This window comes from Dromiciops gliroides, chromosome 3 (assembly GCF_019393635.1).
Source record: "Dromiciops gliroides isolate mDroGli1 chromosome 3, mDroGli1.pri, whole genome shotgun sequence".
Classification (NCBI taxonomy): Eukaryota; Metazoa; Chordata; class Mammalia; order Microbiotheria; family Microbiotheriidae; genus Dromiciops; species Dromiciops gliroides.
The window spans coordinates 440,803,353-440,819,462 of record NC_057863.1 but is presented as its reverse complement, the minus strand read 5'-3'; the positions used below and the strand labels follow the sequence as shown (position 1 = coordinate 440,819,462).

Here is a 16,110-nt window from a genome sequence, read left to right as displayed (position 1 = left end):
TAAACTGTATACAGAAACACATAACATCTCACTTGCACACACATGTTGCAGACATAGCAAACGCATTTATAGTTTGGCTTTTAATTCTGAGAGAAGGGGAAAATCTGTTATGGTTTCCTAGCTATTGCAAAATCAAATGTTTATTTTCCTAGTTGATGATCAGTTTTATTTGTGAATGCTCCCAATTACTCCGAATCTACTTCATCTATTTGTGAGATTTTATCCAATTCCAGTCATCTATTAACCGGTTTGATTTTTTTTTTTTTGCACATCTGAAGACAAAAGCGTACTTTCCATGCTTTCAGAAAATACTTTAAAATCGGGGCTCAACTTTTCCATGCATAAAAATGCTAGAAAGTGGCGCACTATAGAACTGAAAGGGTTGAGTGGTGGGTTAAATGTTCTGAGATCAACGTAGAACCCCAAGCAGGAGCGTAGAGCCCTGAATTGAAGTACCTAGTTAGTTACTGGGGGCTAGCTAGGTCAGGCACTCCATTAAAACCCTACTCTTTCATACTCCCTCTTCCGGCCCCAGTATTATGCAAATCAGGTCAGGATTCCGGGGGCAATATGAACCATTTTCCCGCCACTCGCTGAAGGACCGGACTGCAAAGTAAAAAGAGTAGGATAGGCAGGGTAAAAATAATTGTTTCTTTTTTTGGAGGCGGGGCTTCCGATTGTGTTTTCTTCCCTTTAAAAAGCAGACTAAGGGAAAACTCTTTTAGGGGCGAGCAGAGGGGGCCTAGGCCTACGCGTTACCGCACCGTTCAGGACCTGCGCCTTTAGGCGCGGGAAAGCCCGGGCCCAGCCCCGCCCCGTCCCGGGTCGGGCTCGGCGCGCGCCCCGCCCGCAGTCCCTGCTCGCTCCCTCGCTCGCGCCCTCCACGATTTCGTGTAGCCGCTGCAGGGATTTTCTGCTGCCCGCGTCCGTCTCTCCCCGAGCGGTCCTTTCCCTTTAAAGCGCTCTTCTCGTGGAGTCCCACCGCTACTCATGAATCCTTTCGGCATGCAGGTGAGGGTGCGCGTCTCCAAAACTTGGAATTCCACGCGAGTGTGCAGGATTAGTGGAGAAGAGGAAGAGGAGGAGGGAGGTTGGGGGGCAGTTTGCTCAACTTTGTAGAAAGACGTCCGTCCACCTGGGTGGATAAACCGCCGCAGCTCTCCTGCCCAAAGATGAGCAGGCGTGGAGGAGGACCTCGGGTCCTCACCCGGTCTGGGAAGCAGTTATTTCTACTGTATTCATGTGTGTGTGCGCGCGCCTGCAGACTCCACGTGGAGCAGGGCTGCACGCGATCTGATGCCAGGAGAGACGGCCCCGAGCCCCGGACTCGGCGGGAGCCCTCGCCCCCATCGTGTGTATGAGGGCGCTGCTAGCCCAGGGCTCACCCCTCACCGGGCTGGGGATACCCTGGAAGCAGTGAGTGAAGGAGAGATTATCTAGGAGGCGGGAAAAGAGTACAGGAGTCTTGCATTCCCACCCCACACTGCCCGCAGCCTTTCCTCTTTTCTGGGGCTTAAAGCTGCTTTCCTGCATCTTTGCTTGACCCCTTTGCTTGATCCACCTCTTGCCCTCCACTCCAGCCCCGCTATGCCCACATGCTTGCGCCCTGGGAAAGGAATGGGGAGATGGGATGTTGCAGCTCCAAGGGAATGCCATGATGTATTGTGATTATTTTTTGGCTCGTCATTTGCTCTCCATGCCCCTCAAAAGCCTCATCTGAATAAAGTTGAAGTCTTACCGGCTCCTTAAACTCCTGTTAAAACGCCACCTTTTCTGCGGTGTGGCGCGCTGTGATCCCCACCACTGGACCAATTTCTTTCCTCCTTTGGAATTAGCATTTGTCCTATCACCCTGTTAGGTTGCGAACTCTTTGAGGTTAGGGATTCATAGTCCTGGTAATTTGCTTCAAGTTCTAGTAATTGGGGCTTTTATCCTCCAATCCCCCACCCCCACCCACGTTCTGAGGTTGTAAAATAGAGCCTAACCGAAAGGGAACCTGTTAGCGGGGTCTGCTGGGAGGCCAGAGCGGTGGGGGTTGGGCAGAAAGGAAAAAGCTTTTGCCTCAGGGAGGGGAGTTGAGTGCTGTGTGGGAGGTGGAGCTCTGTGGTTGGGAGAGGTTGATAAGAAAGTACCCTTTGCCACAGAAAATCTGTGTTGTGACCTCCTGGATTGGAGCAGTTCTATTCAGTACTGTAACCTTGGAATAGAAATTTCTGGCCCAGGAGCATCAGGTTGATTTAACGGTTTGCTTTTAGTTAAGTGTTTGAAGATGGAACTGGAGTCTGACTAAGCGCTCAGATTCTGTAGCTGTGACACCTTCGTGTCTCTAAAAGTTAACCACGTAGTTTACAAAGTGTTATTGTGATACTAGTAAAAGTGTTGCACACACCTGCGGAGAGTCCGGCTATTATTAGAGGCTAACAGGTTTCTTGGTAATCCAGCAAATGGATGCAGAACCAAAAGTCATGGGAATACATCAGATATATAAATTACCGATACAAAGTACTTCCCTGAAATATTTAATACATACTTTAAAGGGGTTTTAAAATGCTTAATAAGGAGCTCACAAAAACAACAGCAAAAACAAAAACTCCACCACATTTTCCCTCACTTTAGGATATCTTCTAAAGACAAAAAATATCCAAAGTAATTCCTGGAAGTGCCTTAGATCCCATTCCCCCTCCCACATTACCATAGCATTTCCAATTTGTGTCTTTAATGGCACTTAACCTACTTTGTATCCTAATTATTTGGCTACGTGATCTGTCCCCCTGCTCAGCAAAAAGCTAATAGATACTTATTTTTGCATTCCCTCTGTCCCTTGTGCAGTGCTTTGCACAGAGTTGGCACTCAAATGTTTGAATAAACAATTAGCATTTGGAAAGTAAGTTGTGTGGTGCATTTTAAAGAGTGTTGGATTTGCCGTCAGGACCTAAATTTTACTATCTGGTTCACATTTAACTTTCTGAGCCTCAGTTTCCTTCATAAATTGACAGGTTTTACTAGATGGCCTCTGAATTCTCTCATAGCTATAAATCTATGATGCTTGTGTTAAAGATACTTTTAAGTCACAGCCCATATTAAGCTTTTGGGGTAAAAGAAAAGACTTAACCAGTCAGAGATGTGGAAGAGATGCATCTCTGGCATCAGAAGATACACTATGCAAAACACAGAGGCCAGAACTAGATAGGAGAATAGCTAATAGTCCATTTTAGCCAGAAGGTGGATGGAATGGAGAATAATAGTGTGAAATAAAACTGGAAATATGATTTTTTAAAAAACCATTTGGTTACATAAACAGTTGAATGCTGGCTAAGATAATCAAATGACAATTTTATATAATTTTTTCTGACAAATTGGTGAGGGACAAGAATTAAGTTAGAGGTGCACTTGGATTTCAAGTCAGAGAAACTGGGTTTAAGATCCCAGCTTTTCTGTGTCCTTGTATAAATTCTCCCTGGGCTCCATATTTCCTCTTTTGCAAAATGATGAGGTTGGACTAGATGATTTCTGAAGGCTCTTGCAGTAAATGCCTATGATCTATGAATTTCATTTTACACAGGAGCACATTACCTTTGTCAAAGAAACAACTTTTATTTAATGTACAGGTATCTTCACTGAAGTTGATTTAGTAAATAAATGTAACGGCAAAGGATAGATGTTCCTTCCATGGTATCAGAAATCACAGCATTTTATGGACCATTGGTGTGAATCACAGGGGTCCTGCTTGAAAACAATCTCTTCATTTGGAGTCAGAGGACTCAGGTTTTAATCCTGACCCTGTTACTTAATAAAAAGGCCAGAGTTCAAGAATACCTAGAAAAACTTAACTGCATCATTAGATACACTGCACTTTCTTAAATTGGTAAGGCAAAGAAAATGGGTTTAGTCCATCTGGTGTTAAACTATTTTTGCAACCTTGTGCAGGTCTTAACCTCTTGGCCTTAGTTCCCTCAAGTGTAAAGTACATTCTTGAATTGGATCATAGATTTAGAGCTGAAAAGGATTTGGGGTCAACTATTTCCACAACAATCTCTGATGTCCCTCCAGCTCTCCACCCTGTGATTGCTGCAGTAATAAGAATTAAAGAATTTGTCCTTTGGACTTGTTGAGTTTAATGGGTCCAGCTCCTGCTGCTTTAGACAATTTAAAGTATAAAAATATGGTGGAATAATTAGAACATAAGGAAGTTTTTAAGAAGCAAAAAGTTCCAACCTGAGGTGCCACCTGGATTTCTGTATTTGTGTTGAATTGTATGTAATTAATTGCTATTTTTGAGGGATGGGGGAAAAAAGTCCCAGAAGTTGCATAGCAAGGAGTCTGCAATTCAACAGGTGGGACTAGAGGCTTAGAATCACCCACTTAGACACCCTTCTTGTTGGGTGCTGTTTTCCTGTAGATTCATTGAGCATTCGGGGTAAAAGGTGTGATTGACACTCAAAGACCTGTTTCAATCAGACCTTTTACCTTGAATGAAAAAGTCATTTAGTCCATAGTATTGAGGCATCCAGTTTGTGAGGACTTGGGCTGTAGTCAGTCACTTCTGATTGGAGCAGTCATATTTGGAATCCCTCCACCTTGATCTAGTGGCCTTGCCCAGCCTTGGGAAATGAGCATCCCTGTATAGTTACAGATCTACATAGGAAAAGACTAATTTGGTTTGATTTTGGCTAAGGGAGAAACAGCTGCTATTTTCTTTCAGAAGTGTAGCATGATCAAATTGAAAGAGTGAGAACTGAAAAATTTGGGAAAGCAAATGTTTACCTAATGTTGAGATTGGAGATTTTGAAGTTAGGTGATAGGTGTTTCTAAAGATGTTTGAATAAATTATTTTAAAAAGAGCCCCTCCCTTCAATTTATGAATAGCATTTCTTATTTGAGGGCATGTCGACCTGGTTTTGGATTGATCTTTCCTTCCTTTTCTTAATAACCAGTCCTGCTTTATTATCTCCTCAAGAACATAAAATGGGCTCCATTGCCTCATAATGTTTTAAACATGCAAAACTCAAAAAATTAATGTGTTGAAAAGTTAGACACTGCAGTAAGCATCATATTTAATCGGATTGCCATTTCCATTTTCAGCAAAAGGACCTTTCTGTAAAGAAGAACTTCAAAAATTTCAGAAATGTGAAATTGATTTCCATGGAAACCTCGTCATCCTCTGATGACAGTTGTGACAGTTTTGCTTCTGATAATTTTGCAAACACAGTAAGTGCAGTACGAGAATAAACAGAATGGAGTCTGCGATGCTGAAAATGCCCCAAATGCTTTGTACGTGATTAAAACTGCTTGCTTTTTGCCTACATTTCTATACAGCCGTTATGAAAATACAGTATGCTCTGTAATTTCATTTCACTTTTTGCTGTGGTTCTAGGTAGTAATTGTTGGAGGTAGATTAGCTACTTATTCTATCCTTTTGAAATGTCGCCTAACCTAACATGCCTGATGATTTACCATAACAACTCAGAAATCATTTGTAAACCCCTGAACCATTTTTCTTTGTAACAAAAGCTATTCTCTTGTAGTGCACTTGTAAATGTGATTTGCTCTCTGCACGGTTTATGGAAAATTGGTTCTTGAAAAGGGGGGAAAAGGATGCACAAAGGCATTTATTTATTTATTTTACAGAAGCCCAAATTCAGGTCAGATATCAGTGAAGAACTGGCAAGTATTTTTTATGAGGACTCTGATAATGAATCTTTCTGCGGCTTTCCAGAAAGTGAGGCACAAGACCCAAGAGGGGATTGTGGAATTTTACACAAGCCTACATTCAGGCCAGATATCACTAAAGAACTGGCCACTGTTTTTTATGACGACTCTGATGATGAATCATTCTGCGGTTTCTCAGAAAGCGAGATACAAGATGGAATGGTGAGTTTCATCTAGAATTAATGTGTAGTACCAGAATGAAGTACTTATTTCCAGTTTGATTTCTTTTTGTAGTTTACCTCTCTTAGTGGGTGGAGAGGGGAGAGCATTTTAGGTGTTTGGCCATCAAATAATTACTTTTAGATAATAAATCCAACATAATTTATGCTTTGAAGTTTAGGTTTTATTATAAAATCCCTGAAAGAAAAAGAATTCTAACTTTAAGGAATATTCATGATGAAAAACACTTATCCTTTGGTAGCATTTACTCACCACCGAATTCTAGTCATAAGCATTGGTCACGAGTATGGTAGAAATACTGAAACTTTCAGCAGAAAGTCAATTCGATTCATTCTATTCCACAACCTTCAATTCTAGGAAACCGTTAGTGGGAAATTTGGTTAGTTTGAAAACCTGGTGATGGAAGATACTTTAGCAGAGATAAGGATAATGAGGGACCCTTCTTTCACCCAGTGTTTTCCTTGCTTGGCTTTATCTATGCCCTGTTGCTGCTGCTGCTGCTGCTGCTGCTGCTGCTGCTGCTGCTGCTGCTGCTGCTGCTACCACCACCCGCTACCGCTACCACAGCCACCACCATCTCCTCATTGCTACTACTGCTGAGTCACCTACCACCTTCCCTACTCAAGGCCCCAAAAGTTTACTGCTTCCTTGGGGAACCCAAAATATATCCCAGGAGATGAGTGCGCTTTTTCCTTTGCCCAGCTTAGTAGAGGGAATGCCTTCTGTACCTTAGAGCTATTAATGTGGTATCTGGACTGGAAAAGTGAAATGAAGATCCATGGGGAACATCTTACAGCCCAATAATTGCATTTCATTTGCAAGTGTCATCCCAAAGCTTCAAGAAGGACTGGCAGCTACAGAGGGCATCTGAGCTGATCAGTTTAGAAGCAAACCTTGAAAAAAAAAGAAAAGGCTGCATAAATGAATATTTCCCTGAAAACACATAGGTGGCTTCAAAGATTAAAGAGGTGTCAAAAGGTGCTTGCTTTAGTCACCAAGTTTGGAAGGATAATAGCAAGCATCTCTAGTGTCCTGTATAGAGTGTCAATATGTTTCTTTTGCCTAGGCCAAATAACTTCACTCTTGGTACAAAGGGCAAATTGGTATCCTTCTTAGAAGGGAAGATAACAGGATTGGAGGGACTCTTCTCCCATTTTCCAGGTTCTCAGGAGGAATGAAACATTCCTTGGAAAAAAGGAAGATCTTCAAGGTGAAAACAAAGAAGTATGGTACACAGAGGCATAGAATCTTGATCTGTGTCAGGAGGGGGGAGGGTGAAAGAATGGATAGAAGATGAGAATAACCACTTAACATAGTTAAGTGTAACATTGATACCATATTTGTTTGTTTGGTTTTTTGTTTTTGTGGGGTAATGGGGGTTAAGTGACTTGCCCAGGGTCACACAGCTAGTAAGTTCCAAGTGTCTGAGGCTGGATTTGAACTCAGGTACTCCTGAATCTAGGGCCAGTGCTTCATCCACTGCACCATCTAGCTGCCCCCAATACCCTATTTGTAACGTATTAGAAGAACTCAGGGATGGAGATGAGGCTCTTCCTATAGATGAGAATGAGAAAGAAGCAGCTGCTTGCAATTGGGGGAGTGATGATAAGATTCTATAGGTGGCATCAAGAGAGATAATCCATTAAGGGTTTGAGGAAGAAAAAATGAGTAGTTGTTAGTGATTCCTGAGGGAACAGCCATTGTTTGACCTGATACTAGCTTTAGAGAAGTCTGCCTTCTTGAGAGGATATGTATCTGGAAAGGGACGGAACCTTCCAATATTTCTCAGACCAGATGAGAACTTCCTACTTATATTCAGATGAGAAAAAAATGGTATTTCCAGAAGAAACCTAGAAAGCATTACTAGGCATTATGAAGTCTTTGACAGTCGCTGCCAATTTGAAGGGAAAAACTTGAGAAGAGAAGAGCAGGCAGGTTTGGAAATTGAACAAACGGTTAAGAAGATTGAAGTTAGGGGGAAGTGAGAGAGAACATGTTACCTTTTTATTAAAAGTTTATCTCTTTTTTTAATGGTATTTATTTGGTCAGGTTTTTTTGTTTTGTTTTTAGTAGAGTTGAGTTTTATTTAATAGAAGGAAGGCAGCTATGAAGAAGGAGGAGCCCTCAAACTTTCAAATGCAAGCAAAATTAAAATCTTCATCAGGGAAGGATAAATAATATGAATTCAAACATGGCTTTATTTTAAAGGTGTTACACCATCTTGCCCCCTTTGCCCTCTCCCATCCATAGAGGAGAGGCATACTGATACTACTCAATCCCCAATGCCAGAGCCTGCTTTGTACCTTGTAAAAGGTCCCGAGGGCAGCTAGGTGATATAGTGGATAAAGCACCGGCCCAGGATTCAGGAGGACCTGAGTTCAAATCCAGCCTCAGACACTTGACACTTACTAGCAATGTGACCCTCGGCAAGTCACTTAACCCTCATTGCCAGCCCCCCCCCCCCCCAAAAAAAAAGCATTATGTACCCTATGGTACCACCAATTAACAACCCCATTCTCTCTTTAAACTTTTAACAGTCTAGTGGTATCACCTATCCATATAATTCTTGTTGCCATATACTAACCTATTCTCATGCTTACTAAAATATTAATATCTAATGCCTCCTAATTCATTAACTCTTGTGCCCTTTGTCTCCATTCAGTCTCAGCTAACCAAAAGGGTCTTGGTTATGCCTTCAATCTCACCATCAGTCCCAAATTCTACCCTTAAGACCATGAACTCTTGAAATTTTCTCCTTAATCTCCTTAACTTTCATCTCTACCAGTGCCTCATTTCTCTCTTTAATGGTTCTTTAGCTTTACTGCCATTTTTGGGCCGATTAATCATTTATTGTCCATCACCCTCTCTTCTGGCCTTATTTCCCTTGATTTTGACCCTGTGTTTAACTGGTGAAGTAAAGGCATGTTCCTCCAGTCATGAATCCCTTTAATTTTGCTAACCATTTCCTAATTACATTTTAATCTGGTTCTGGTCACACTGGGGAACAAGTATTACTCTTCTGGTCTACACTAATTTCCTCCCTTTCTTCTTCAACCAGTGACTATTAAATCTCAACATATTTACCCAGAGGCTTTTCAGACTCTTTGTTAGCATTTTGTGAATGCAACTGAATTTGAGAATAGATTGAGCTGCATTTTCTGATCTATTCTCTTCAAAATCATAGAATCTCAGAATTTGGAGGAACCTCAGAGACCACCCAGTTAGCTTCAGACCCCAACCACTCTATTGAACCTGGTTTTCATTGACCAGTGGCCTTTTATTAGCCCATTCTGGGGACTTTCTAAACAATTACACTGCTAACCACTCCCTTGTCCTGAATTCTCCTTTCCAGTTGGCTTGGATGACTCTTCTTTCTCCTGATTTCCCTACTTGTTTGATTACTCCATTGTTACCTTTTCTGGTTTAGCCTCTCATACCCACACAGTGTGGGTTATCAGCCCCTTCGGGTTCTCTCTCCTGGGCCCTTTTCCCTCTGTACCATATTCCTTTTTTCTGTTTGTTTGTTCTTTTGTTTTTTTTTTTAAGTGAGGCAATTGGGGTTAAGTGACTTGCCCAGGGTCACACAGCTAGTAAGTGTTAAGTGTCTGAGGCCGGATTTGAACTCGGGTACTCCTGACTACAGGGCCGGTGCTCTATCCATTGCGCCATCTAGCTGCCCCTGTACCATATTCCTTGAAAATCTCATCCACTTTCCCAATGTACTCAATCCAATATAGACTTATTCTGAGTTTCTAGTTCCATATTTTCAACTGCTTTCTGTATACCTCTACTTGGATATCTAGCCCAAGACTTCACTCACAGTCATCATGTTTAAAACTGAGTCAATACCTCTTCTTCCTAGAGGAAGGTCGGTGTAAATATAGCATTCAGCTTGAAATTGGAAAGTCCTGGGTGCAAATCCTGCTTCCAACACTTAGCCAGCTATGTGATCCTGGACCAATTATTTAACCTCTCTGTACCTGTTTCCTCATCTGTAAGGGAGGTGTTTGGACTTCCTGATTACAGTGATGCCTTCTATCCAAGTCTGTGGTCCTCTGTTACTATTTCTATCAATGGTACCACCAACTTCATCATTAAGGCTCATCTTTGATTTGTCTTTCCCCTAGCCCTCATACCAAGTCCTGTCCATTCCCTAGCCAATATATCTCTCAGATTTCTGCATTTACACAGCCATCGGCATCAGTTCTCTGCTCGTCCATTCCTGTCAAACTCCATTTCCTTCAAGGCCCAAGTCAAGGGCCACTTGATCCATAAAGCCTTCCTGATCGCTCCTGGAAGTTTTTCCTTTTCAAATTTTCCTCTGGTACATTGATTCTCTCCTTAATCCCATCATCCTCTAGCTTGAATCTATGTATATACAACAACTAAATCCTGGTAAAAATGTCAGCTATTCAGAGACACAGATTGTCATTTTTCATCTTAATATCTCGTACTTTGTACAAAGTCTTGCATATACTAGGCATATAATGTTTAAATTAGGTGAAATTGGATATAGGCCGAACCAAGATGCTGTTTATACATTGTTTGGCCTGTTGATTAGGTAAAATGTATGCATTTTTAAAATGAGCTGTGTGACCTAGGTTAAGTCATTAGCCTCTGTTGGTCAGGTATTTTCTGGCTGTAGCCTTTTGTGGGTGAATAATAATGTGAGATTATCTGTTTCCTTCTAATTAGTGGTGAGAGTAGTAATTATTATCACATCCAGATTACTGTTTGATTTTTATCGCCTAGGGTTTTGGTTTATATTTATGTGTTCATTTTTTATTTTGTGATGCATCAGGTAAATATTGTAAAATTAAATAAATTGTTTTGTTTGGACAGAAACTGGATTCTGATGATGAAGGCAGAAGGACTCGGAGTCAAATGAAACGTTTGGGTCCTTTGCAAGTAGCTCTAAAGTTTCCAACCAGAGACCTCAAAAGGGCAAGGAAGCAGAAAGTGGCTCCACCCAAAGCCCCTGAGGTTCCCACTTCCAATTCTGAATCTGACTCAGAAGATGAAAAAGGCTCCAGTTTTTTGGAAAAGAGGGCTCTAAATATAAAGGAAAACAAAGCAATGGTATGTGTTGTAGAGTCTTGGGGTCAAGTCTGTCATTTAATACTGGGCTTTCCCCTTGTACAGGATGTTACTTCTTTTGCTAGCTTAAGGGTTGTTATCTCTGTTCCTATCATCAAATTGATAGCTCTTTTGTCATTCTCTTGAAACTGTGTTTAAGTGTTTTAGTTAATACCTTCAAAGAATTCCTTGCTTTCAGATTGTTAGGTATAAAGATATGGTAACAAAAGAATGAAAAAAGGGTGGCCTCAGTTTCTAAAGTTTCTGACTCATGTTAGGAAATTGTTCTAATAAAATGATTTGTTCACTTTAGGTTTTTTTTCCCCTCCCCCCAAACTCTCTATTCCCCTTCCCCTCAGCTTGCAAAACTAATGTCAGAATTACAAAGTTTCCCGGGATTATTTACTGAAAGGAGATCACTTCCAGGAAGTAGCCCAGTAAGTATAAATTAATTTTGTTTGCTTATATTTCACAGAACAAGTATATTAGCAGATTTAGTTGAAAGTAAGAGTTTTTCAAACTATCAAGTTAAAAAAAAAACCCAAGTTAAATTTCTTAATAACACTATGTATGATTGCAACTTTTAGAAATAAAACCAGTATGATTAGGACCAAAATTAGCATCGCTTGCCTTCACCTTTGGTAGACTAATATCTTGAGCCTAATAGACTGCTTTTAGAAGGAGTTTTGGAACAGTATTGGAGGTGGTATCAGTTCCTTTCTCTGTTAAGACAAAAATGGATGGTGATGCCTACTGAGCATTGTGTACTGATGAGGATACAATGACAACAATGAAATTCTTCCTACCCTCAAGCTTACGTTTTATTGGGAGGAACAATTTCTATACCTACAAGTAGGTACAAAATAGATGTAATTTCAGAGGGAGCAGTACTAGCAACCTTGAGAAAGGATCAGGAAGACCTCATATAGGAGGCAGAAGTGAGGAACCTCCATTGTTCTCTAAGAGACTGGACTTGGCCCCTCCTAGTGAACTAGACCTAATTTCTTTGGGTGCTTTATTTAGCACCAATCTCACGACTCAGATTGTGGGAATAAGTAGTGAGTGTTCTTTGTTTTGAAGAAAGTATTTTTAGGGAACTATTATCTTCTTCATGGGATGTTTTCCATTTTAGCAGTCAAAGCCAAATCGAAGGCGCTCCTTCCCAAAAGACCCCTCACGGAGAAACCCTGAACGAAGAGCTCGTCCACATACCAGGTCAAGATCTCTGATCGAAGGACCCCCAGATCTGCACTTAGATGATGAAATAGATTTTGAGGACAAGTACATGTTGGTGAGAAAAAGGAAGAGCATCGATGGATATATGGATGTAGGTTTCCCTCTTTTTGTTCTGTAAAAGTTAGCATCTCTGTATCATTGTTCTGGTCCCCCAACCCTCCCTCCCTTTTCGTTTATTTGAGAAAAGTTTGCTGCAAAAACTTAGGGCAAAAAGACACTAACATCCCACTGATATCTCTTCATGGTGTGGCAGATACCCAGGGTTCTCAACTGCCTTTTCAGTAGCTCATTAGGTCAGGTAGGTTCCTGCCGTGCTGGAAAAGTTTCAGGCATAGGCCTGGTGATGGACTGTGTGACTTTCATCTGAGGACCAGTCTGTAAATATGGAGGGTTTAATCAACAGGGTATTGGCCACAGTAACCCGTTAAGAGCATATACTAAACATTAAAAGGGTTATGGGCTATGCTGTTGGAGGGCGTAACTTCACCAATGAAAATAGTGTCTCTGAGATTGCTATCAAAGTCTTTTTATTTTTCATCAGTGAAATTGTTGCATGAGTACATCTGTACAACAAATGGGATAACCTGTCTTTTCCCATAAATACTAAGGAAGCTTTCTAGGCTCATTATGCCATAGACATTAAGAGTATGCCTAGGAAATTTAAAGCCAGACTAAGAAATGGGGACATTATTTTCATAAGTTGTTTTTGCATAGGATGATGCCACACCCAGAAGTCGTCGCCCAGGTACCATGACCCTTCCTCATATTGTTCGTCCAGTTGAAGAGATTACAGAGGAAGAACTGGAAAACATCTGCATCTCCTCCCGGGACAAGATCTACAACCGTTCATTAGTAAGATCCTGAATCAGAGCTTCTTAATCTTTTTTGCCATGGTGAAGTCTGTGGACCTCTTCTCAGAACCATTTTTTAAATACAAATACATATAATAAAATATAGAGGGTTGCAAAGGAAGCCACTGTATTTAAATACTTAGAAATTTTTTTTTAAAAAATCAATGCTGTTAAATGGACTTCAGGTTAAGAATTCAGGAACATGGGGGCAGCTAGGTGGCGCAGTGGATAAAGCACTGGCCCTGGATTCAGGAGGACCTGAGTTCAAATATGGCCTCATACACTTGACGCACTTACTAGCTGTGTGACCCTGGGCAAGTCACGTAATCCTCATTGCCCTACAAAAAAACCCCAAAACAACAACAAAAAAAGAATTTAGGAACGCTTCCTCTAGGGTGACATGTATTTCACTGTATCCAATTCTTAAAATTTCCATATGTTGGCTACTCTAGATACCCTTTCTAGATAGGTGGGTGATTTGCTAACCATACTGCAAAAGGGGAGTGTCCAAGACCCTCATGTGGAATTCCTAGACTCTTCCCTGCTTTGATCATAGACTATGCTTAGGACTCAGGAATAAACAGAGTCCAGTGTTGCTCATCTTCTGGTTATTTTATAAACTGCAGAGTTGTGAAGATGAAAATGGACTAACTGTAGTTCATTCCCACCCACCCCTACCTTGAATCAAACACCTGATAGAAGAGAAAGTAGGAGTTTGATGAAAAAATATTATTTGAGTCTTTTCTGATTTGATGAAATTGCTGTGTCTGAAACTGTTTTGCCCTAGCAGGATACTTAGTTCATTTTGAAGTATAATACAGATGACAGTGAGCTGCCCGAGGCCCGCCACAGAGGAGTTGAGTAATTAAGCCTGTTATTTTCTCTACAGAAGCCAGCGGGCTTGTTCTCACTTGCTGCCTTTTTTGCTTCAGGGTTCCACGTGCCACCAGTGTCGCCAGAAGACTATTGACACCAAGACAAACTGCCGAAACCCAGAATGTTTTGGAGTGCGGGGACAGTTCTGTGGCCCGTGTCTTCGAAACCGATATGGTGAAGAGGTCAAAATAGCATTGCTGGACCCAGTAAGTGCTGGCTGGGGTTCTAGCTGTAGTGTATCTCCTAGTAAGGGTGGGTTTTGGTTTTAAATGCCTCACGTGCCAGGCACTATGCTGAGTGCTGGGATACAAAAAGAGGCAAAAAACAGTCCCTGTCCTCAAGGAGCTTACAATCTAATGCACTGGAAATCTATTATAAATGAATCCATTTACATACTTTCTCTTTAACTGCTTACATTTTCTTGGTTATAAAAGTGTAAATTTCCCACAGTTAGAATGGGCTTTTCAGAAGTAATCAGTAATTGTTGTTAGGGTTTTCTCTGAAATTAAGTGTGTAGAGTAACCAGTAGTTTCTGTATCAATTAGTAACTTTTCTTGGAATTGCAGTGAATGACCTCTGAATTTCCTTCCAACCCAGAGACTTTTTGATTCTAAGATGTACAGTTCTTCCTATTAAGAAACTTCATTCCCTTGGTTGTTTTACTTATTTCACCCACATTTCTTTATTGGGTGGACTTATGAGGGCGATGAAGAGAAAAATTTAAGAAAATGAATGTCCCAAGTTAGAATATTTTATGTCGGTGTTAACCTTTTATTGTCTTTCTTTACTTTAAAATTTTTTGTTTGTTTGTTTTAAACCTTAGAATTGGCATTGCCCGCCTTGTCGTGGAATCTGCAACTGCAGCTTTTGTAGGCAGCGAGATGGACGATGTGCAACTGGTGTGTTGGTGTATTTGGCCAAGTACCATGGTTTTGGAAATGTGCACGCTTACCTGAAAAGGTATGGTATCTTGTTGACCCTTCTACTTGTGCTCGAAACCAAAATGAATTAACCCTTGGGGATGCTGGTGCCACTGAAAAGTAGAACTTAGGGTTTTTGTTTTTGTTTTTGTTTTCTTTTGCAGTCTGAAGCGGGAATTTGAAATGGAGGCTGAAAATTGATGAAGGATTAACTGCACCATTTCCTTTCTCTAATCTCCTTGTTAAACTTCAATAATCTTGGCAGTTGATAGCTAAAACAACTTCAGGTTTCAATCTTGATAATCAGTATTTTTTTATAGTGGGGTCAAATTAAGATAAGATTAAAATCTGTTTTGGAGGCACAAGTAGTATCACTTTAAAGTTGCATTGTGGTTTTATGTTCTCCCCCTCACCCCTACTTTCACTGACTATAAAATGATTTTATTGAAATACAGTCGACTTTGTCCCTTTAGTATTTGTGGGGATGAAGGGGGAGATGGTTTATGATTGAGGACAAAGCCCTGGATCCTAGCAATATAAAAAAACACTTGGAAATACCTAATTAAGTATTCTTAGGTAACTAACCCTCCTAATAATATAGTACTTCACATTCATTGAAGATTCTGGCAAGAAGATGACATGATAGGTACAGAGCACGGAGTGTGGTGGTATAGAATTTACTGAGCATATAGAGCCTGCACTTTGAGTATCAGAGTTTCTGTTGTCATGGGAATTACTCCCTTCTGAACTGTTTTATACATCATGAGATTTAAAATTTGTACATGTCCTGGCTCGTAATTGCCTTTGTGGTGTAAGATTTCATATGCTACATGGTTATGTACTTGAATCAGCATTTTTAAAAAAATCACCAGAACCAAAAAGTATATAAGAACTTCAGTATTAGATGTGCCTAACGGTTTCCTCTCCCCTTTTCTCTGATGATCTTGCAGTTGAAAACTGGACTAATCTTAAAATTCTTGGTATTAGACTTAAACATCTGCTTTTTCTTCCCTGTGTTTTATACAGTTCCTATGTAGAGTATTTCAAAATATCTCTTAGACCATATTGTGTGGAAGGTTGGCATAAGTAATAGCCTACAGTGCTTAGCATTTCTGCTTGACTGAAGAAAATAACAAGCCATGCACAGAGTTGACTTTAGATTTTAAGTTCTCTACTGCTGACTGGAAGGTACCATCTTGAAGATGGAAGAATGGTTCTGACCAAAGTACTCTCTGATCTCATTTTAGTCTGGGATAGCATCT

General features: G+C 40.7%; 1 protein-coding gene across 2 annotated transcripts; it reads left to right on the top strand.

The window, feature by feature from the left end:
• Positions 1 to 862: 862 nt before the first annotated feature.
• Positions 863 to 15,843, top strand: CDCA7 (cell division cycle associated 7). 2 transcript variants are annotated; one of them, XM_043996390.1, is made up of 10 exons: positions 863 to 1,011; positions 5,083 to 5,208; positions 5,629 to 5,871; positions 10,732 to 10,968; positions 11,325 to 11,402; positions 12,098 to 12,292; positions 12,916 to 13,053; positions 13,985 to 14,134; positions 14,752 to 14,888; positions 15,013 to 15,843. In XM_043996390.1, the coding sequence occupies exons 1-10, from the start codon at positions 991 to 993 to the stop codon at positions 15,047 to 15,049; spliced, it is 1,362 nt and encodes a 453-aa protein (XP_043852325.1). In that variant the 5' UTR covers positions 863 to 990; the 3' UTR covers positions 15,050 to 15,843. The 2 variants fall into 2 exon arrangements, with proteins under 2 accessions (XP_043852325.1, XP_043852326.1); XM_043996391.1 differs by lacking the exon at positions 5,629 to 5,871.
• The last annotated feature ends 267 nt before the right edge of the window (positions 15,844 to 16,110 follow it).